Below are 7,188 nucleotides of genomic sequence, written 5' to 3'. Positions count from 1 at the left end.
TATAAATCTCGAGACATATTTCCTAGTTTACCTATTAAATTATGTATGTTTTGTTACTGTCACAACATATAAATTGCATTTTTCTCAAACTATGTTCATATAATAAGTCGACAGTATATTTAGAACTTGGGAATATGTTTTAATATCTTTAAAGTTTTATCTAGTTGACGAGCATGGTGGGTCTCGCAAGCACGAAATGATTTTGATCCTAAACGATATGACATTTGTACAATTGTGTCGATATATAATATTAAAACTCAAGCTAGTCAATCTATTGGTGATACACACACACATAAATATTAAATATACAAATAATAAGATAAAGTATGGACGTATGGTCCTTTTTCGCTTTATGCATCAATGTTTAATGATTAAGAGGAAAATCCATAAAAAAATATATTAGTCGCTTTCCATGCAAATCATTGATAGATCGTATCAACAATAATACGCCCGTAAAGTGATTAGTCATGGTTTATAGTAGGCATAAAGATTGTGTTGTCATTACACCTTTAATTTTTATATCGTATATTGTGTTTTACAGTGTTATATTATACGGAGTAAAACATTTAATATAGAATAATATACTATACTATACTATAATATGTAGTTGTGTAAGGATAATTTTTGCCAGAGTAAGGATTGTGCTCTGCAAAACAAAAAATCTCAAGTAAAAGGACAAAACAATTGAAAGTGATGGATATTTGCCATCAATCACATCTAATATGCAACTTGCAAATATCCCCCCTTACGATCCATAGGCAAAATTTCGATCTTCTTTGTTAATGTTGGGTAAAAAGAGCAAGCTCGATAATGGAACATCACCTTCAATGAACACGATCGCTAATGTCATCAAACACCCAAGTTCCCTTGATCACCATCCAAACGTTTGTTGCTTTGGGGCCTGCCAATCATGGTTTGATCTACGGTCCACCGGCATTTTGTGCACCATGTGATCTTACTAAAGTACTAGATGCATTGCTTGGGGAACCAACAAATGCTGTGTATTTACGTGCGGGCGAGAGTTGTAATACATATGCATATAATGAATGATTGCATTTCGCACATGGGTATTTAGTAACCAATTCATGAGCAACTAGAACATGAATTCTTTACAAGATCATAAACAAACATAAATATATTTGTCTGTCTACTTCAACGAGCTTTTGTACTGTGAAGAATACAAGAAATACAAGTTACGATCAAACTAAATTTATCATGAACCTAAAAAAAGCCTAAACACAGATTAACGTCTCTAGAGCCTTAAAATTGTACACAAGTTTGTATAGACCTAAAAAAAAAAAAAAAAAATAAATAAATAAATAAATAAAAAAAACCCCAATCGCATATTCAAGTTCATAAATTTTCTTCAAAACTAGAAAACTTAAAAAAGGAAAATATGATAAAAAATTAAAAAAATACCATAAACAGTCACCATACAAGTTTCAAACTTGCAGCTAAAACTAAACCAAAGAAAAGCATATTTCGAAACTAGAAGAAAATTGATTCCCAAAAAAAAACAAAAATCGAGACGTTACCTGTTAAAGTAGAGCAGAAAAAGATGAGGCCAGGGTCGTCACACAACATAAATAAAGGTTTTCGAGATTAGTAACGATATTGTTCACAAATCCATATTTTCTAAATTGTAGCTCAAAAACAAAGACATTTGGTTGTCTGTTTTCCAAGGATATTTTCTTACAAAAGACGGCTTGATTCCAAAACTTAAGAGCCGCTAAGCTCCACTCTGGGTCGAGATTTGAGGGGCTCGTCCTAATGGAAGTATTAAATCCTTCAACACCTCATACTCTTCTCTGCTAATTCCACCATCATCAAACACCTGGTTGAGATCATAAACAACAACCAAAAAAAATAAAAAAATAAAAAAAAAATAAAAAAAAATTGCAACACAACCAAATGATCAGATATTGATTTAATCCATTGCTTGATAAAAAAAAAGGATACCAAATTGAGGTTACGCCTCACCTTTTCAAAGAAGCTTCTTCTATTTATCAAATGTGGGGCCACTGCAGGGATCCGACACACAGAAAGAGCCTCGATAAACAAAAGAACAATCACCTGCCACTGTTTTATTCTCAGACCTGGAAGTGGATCAACGAACGACATCGTCTCCAATAGACAACGCTGTCGAGGATTTAAACATCATCATACTTTATATAACACTGATATAAAATGGTAAGTTGTAACCAAGTTTAAACAAGACGTAATGTACCATCCCATTTTCAATAATAGAAATTGGTGTCGGAAGTCGAAGATCACGAACAAGTCCTGGCAAAGCTCGAGAAAGACAACCGCCTAGAGTTTGTTTGATTTCAGAAGACCGACCATCTGACAATACGATTCGTCGTAGATACTCCCTCCCGTTAACCGATGCATAATCTTCGTGAAAACGATCATCGCGTCCGTATACATACGCCAACGTTGATGAAGACACCCATCCAAACATTGACATGAACATTGTTGCAAACGGCGATAGCTGAAAGTTGTGGTATAATAATTTTTATCAAATATACGAGGAAAAGAAAGTATCGAGGATGCTAAAAGAACAATACTTACGTCTAAAACAAACTCCTCAGGTGGACTATCGAACCATGAATCCTCAGAATCGAAAAAATGGGACTCGGTGATTCCGGTTTTCTTTGGCCATTTCAATGGAGTAGGTTGTGCATCAACTGCACCTTCAGATACGGCTTCATTGTTATCAAGTGGAGGTGGCAATATCACAAGTCCAGCTTCCGAAACTTTTTATAAAAGCAAAAAAAAAAAAAAAAAAAACTGTAATTTTGGTTGTTTTTAATCCACAACACTGGCAGAGTTCATAAAGTTAGTTCAAAATGAAAATGGTAATATAAGACCATAGGTGTCTTTGAGCATAGGCAAGATAGGCAACCGGGCCCAAAAATTAAGAAGGGTCCAAACTTTTGAATATGTAAATATATTTAACAATATATTTAATTAAATCAAATAAAAAATTGTCAATTAAAGTTAAATTACCTTGTTTTTAATAGTTAAATACAATGTAAGTAAATAAATAGATAAATTGAAGTATTATTTTTTTATGCGTAGTAAAAAAATTTATACGTATATGTGGGCCCATTTTTATTTTCGTCTAGGACCTTTAAATTGTTGAGACGGCCCTGTATTAGACATAACTGACCAGAAGGTCATATAAAGCTTATAACCTGTTATATTGCCTTTATTTATTACAAACTTAAACCCCTTATGAATAAACTTAACCCAACCCATCTTACTAAGTTTCAGAAGGAACTCATTTTTGACCCTAACCTAACCAGCCTAACCCGCCCATATATTCCACCTCAATACACTGACTAAGAAATTAACATAACAATATAAATGAAAAAAAGAAACACTAGACAGTTACATAATCTAACAAAACACGCAACTTACCAGCATCAGTAACTTCCGATTCCCCCGAGGCAACAGATTCTGCAGCTTTGCACAGTGCTTCGGCACATGCCTCTGCCGACGCAAGTCGGAATGCACGATCAGCATCATCGATACTCTCATCCATATTGCTTAAACACTTGGTTTTCTCCTTTTCGTCTTTTGTGCAGCTGTACTCGCACAGTCTTCGATTCTCATCACCGTCCGTTTTTGAATCGGCCCAAGAAACGGAACGATTTGTCCTTGTTGACGTTGAAGATTTCAGAGACGATTTGTGCATAGGCTCCATTTCTTCATCACAAACATGATTATGATTTGTCGCAACTGCGCTCTCCGCATTACTCGATTTATCTGTTTTAGTTGATTTAGGCACGTTTTTCGCATTACTTGAAGAACCACTGGACTTGGTCAACCTATCGTTACTCTTGTTACAGTTAGTTTCCTTTTTTGTTTGAACGGGAGGTGTTTTAGATATGCTATACCCATCGTTATGCATGATTATGGTACTCGTGAAATCCATCTCACCAAAAAAACTCATTTCTTCCATTTTGAGTTTCGAATCTTTTAATTTACATCCTGAAACACATACAAACTCGTTAAGCGGAACGAAATTTAAAAAAGAGTAAAAGACCAACTGAAACCTAGCAGGTGCATCATTAGAAGATGTTCATGAAAGCAATAACTTTTGAGTAAAAATAAATACAAATCTATATTGTGTTGAAAAAAAGAAAGTAGGATGGTACAATGTAATGTTTTACATCATTCACCCCTTTCAAATGTATAGTTTAGTACTCTTACACTTATTGCGCTTTACAGAACGGATCCAATTGCATTTTTCAAAATTGCTTCATAAAAAGTGACTCAAATTATTGCCCAAATCCAAGATTATTTAACTATCAGCATGTCTTGTTGTGTTCTTTATTCCAACTGAACAATCTCTAATCTATTTGTATATTCTATCATTAGATAAAAACATCTGCAAATCACTACAACCAATATGATAGATGATACGTTAGTGCTGAACAAAACTGTTTCCTACTTGTGAAAAAAAAAAAAAAAATGTTCAATATCCTAGTTGGAATTCACATATTCAAATACTACAATCAGTATGCTTTTCTAGTTAGGATACAAATTCAAATCTTCATCTGAGTTCTGCAGAAAAAATAAAATAAATAATAATAATAATAATAATAATAATAATAATAATAATAATAATAATAATAATAATAATAATAATAATAATAATACCATCCAAGACCATGCTTTCATCTATAACACCTTTAACATCTATACATCCAAATATGAAACCATCTCTAAATAAAATAGAGCAAGCATTTATACTATTAGAAGGGTTGAGTTGATGAAAGGCTGCTAGCATGCACAAAACATATACGGCATATTATTAACTAACCTTTACGTTAACGATCAAGAAAAAAGATATCAATTCATATTCATCTCATACCAGGCTTTTTGCGATCATGCTGTGGGACGTATCCTTCAATTGCATTTGACGGGCCCATCCATTCCCCCATAGACACATTCGCAACACTAGCAGTTTCATTCTCTTTAATCGACAACTGCCCCAATCCAAAATCACCATTCTCCACAGAACCCATTTCACCATTCTCCCCCTCAAATAACCTCACCACCTTATCGATCTTACCTTTATTAAGATCCAGAGATCGTTCATCTTCCAAACTTTCAGCATACGCCCTACTGTCAACAACACATTTGGTACAACAATACATTCGTGTTTCTAAAAGATCGTAAACCTTGTGCTCCTTTAAAGAGATACGGTATCTGCCCTTTTTAGGAGGCTCTGAAGGGGATGAGGATGGTAATGGGTTGGTGCAAAGTGGGTAGCCACACATTTGAGCAATTGTTCGTTCGGTGACAACATCGTTGTAATCTGACTTGGAGATCAAAGAAGCCGCTGCGAATAATAGGGTTTCGGATTTAATACCATCTAATAGACGTAGTTGAATCTTGTGTACAGCATCTTTCACAGCTACCACAGATGATGATGATGATTTATTTGACATCCTTGAAGAACAGCAGGTGACAAAATCAACCCAAAACAACAGCGAGACAATCTATCTGCAGCAAAAAACAGTAAAACTGTTAAAAAAAACTATAAACAATGATAGAGATTTTAAAAAGGAAAAAGAAACCATTCCAGCAGTAGAATCTACAGAATTCAAAGTTTACATTTAGCAACTCAAAACATCTTTTACTCATAAAATTAAACATTAAACAATAAAAATCAAAAGTTCAAATAACTAAAGAACCAAATCCTAGATTAAAAGAGAGCAAAGGAGGCAAACAATGCCTTTTATTAACAGCTTCACCGCTAAAATCAAATTTGGGGAGTTTAGGGTTTCAGGTAATTTGGGGGAAAACAATTATAGTTTGTCTGATTTGTACACCACTTAATTTTCTCCATACAACACCAAACTAAATTATTGGACAGTTTTGCCCTTTCTCATGCTTAAATTAACAGTTCCCAACTTCTTAAACAAAACCAAATCTGCAGCGATTCATGTGCAACACGAATATGATAAACAAATAGAAGTATGTATAAGAACAGCGAGAATACACAACAAGTAAATTGGTGAAGTATATGTCAATAATAAAAGAACAAATATCGAAAAATAGATGCACGCTGTTAAGAATATACTGATCAATCACCATTAAACATCTAGATGTTAAAATATAATTATGTCCTATCGTAATAAAAATTAGATTAGATGTTTGCTGTTTAATCAATTTTTAGGTTTAATTAAGAATAATAATAAAATCACTATGAATGAGTCAAAAATCATCACCGTCAATGGCTACAAGTAATTATTACCCATTACAACTCATAGGATAATGTAAAAGAATTATGATTACAGGTAATAATATCTATTAAAATCAGTTTAGGGTTTCAAATATTTATGATTTCAATTTCAAATAGATTTCATACGATACCTGTGGCTTCACTATTTAACTGATTGAAGAAGGAATGATTTTTGGAAAAAGAAAAAATTTTAGATGGAAGAGGATTATGAAATTGCAGAGGCGGTGATTTTGATTTAGGCAAATAAAAGGCATGAATTAGAAAGGGTAATATGGTCAAAAATTTAACTTTGGTGGTGTACGGAGAAAATTAAGTGATGTACGGAGTAGCTCCCGATAAATACTATTAAACAATTAGCGTGTTTAACAATTATAAAACCTAAATATTAGGGTTACTACTTACGAGATTAAAGAACTTGTGTAAGAAAATTGATCGTCGATAGTTAATGGCCGTCTGCGGTGATCGCTTATAACTTATAAATGAAGGGGATTATCACCAAAAAGCCCATTTTTTTGACTGCATGAGACCCCAAAAAAAAAAACTTGTCAATTTGACCTCGCAAGGAGCAAGGTGTCTTGCTCCCTTACGCCTTGCGTCCTTGCGACCTTGGTTTCACCTGGGAGCAAGGAGCAAGGTGCCTTTTGCTCCCTTGCTTCCACCTAGGAGCAAGGATGCAAGGTGCCTCTTGCTCCTTTACTTCCACCTGGGAGCAAGGTGCCTCTTGCTCCCTTGCTTCCACCTGAGAGCAAGGACGCAAGGTGCATCTTGCTCCCTTGCTTCCACCTGGGAGCAAGGGAGCAAGAGGCACCTTGCGTCCTTGCTTCCACCTGGGAGCAAGAGAGCAAGAGGCACTTTGCGTCATTGCTTTTGCTCCCAGGTGGAACCAAGGTCGCAAGGACGCAAGGCGCAAGGGAGCAAGACACCTTGCT

The 7,188-nt window shown here is 34.7% G+C and overlaps 1 protein-coding gene across 2 annotated transcripts; it reads right to left on the bottom strand.

Moving 5' to 3' along the window:
- Window positions 1-1,086: 1,086 nt before the first annotated feature.
- LOC139839759 (putative RNA polymerase II subunit B1 CTD phosphatase RPAP2 homolog) lies at window positions 1,087-6,484 on the bottom strand. 2 transcript variants are annotated; one of them, XR_011757066.1, is made up of 8 exons: window positions 6,391-6,484; window positions 4,883-5,517; window positions 3,424-3,996; window positions 2,572-2,756; window positions 2,228-2,491; window positions 1,981-2,139; window positions 1,536-1,834; window positions 1,087-1,168 (listed from the first exon to the last, which is right to left on the bottom strand). XR_011757066.1 is itself a non-coding variant. In XM_071829909.1 (7 exons), exons 2-7 carry the CDS (start codon window positions 5,460-5,462, stop codon window positions 1,730-1,732), a joined length of 1,866 nt encoding a protein of 621 aa, XP_071686010.1. In that variant the 5' UTR covers window positions 5,463-5,517; window positions 6,391-6,484; the 3' UTR covers window positions 1,429-1,729. The 2 variants fall into 2 exon arrangements, 1 of the variants encoding a protein (XP_071686010.1); XM_071829909.1 differs by lacking the exon at window positions 1,087-1,168 and having other exon boundaries at window positions 1,429-1,834.
- Between the last annotated feature and the right edge of the window lie 704 nt (window positions 6,485-7,188).

Source organism: Rutidosis leptorrhynchoides, chromosome 4 (assembly GCF_046630445.1).
Source record: "Rutidosis leptorrhynchoides isolate AG116_Rl617_1_P2 chromosome 4, CSIRO_AGI_Rlap_v1, whole genome shotgun sequence".
Classification (NCBI taxonomy): Eukaryota; Viridiplantae; Streptophyta; class Magnoliopsida; order Asterales; family Asteraceae; genus Rutidosis; species Rutidosis leptorrhynchoides.
This window is presented reverse-complemented; position numbering and strand designations above follow the sequence as displayed.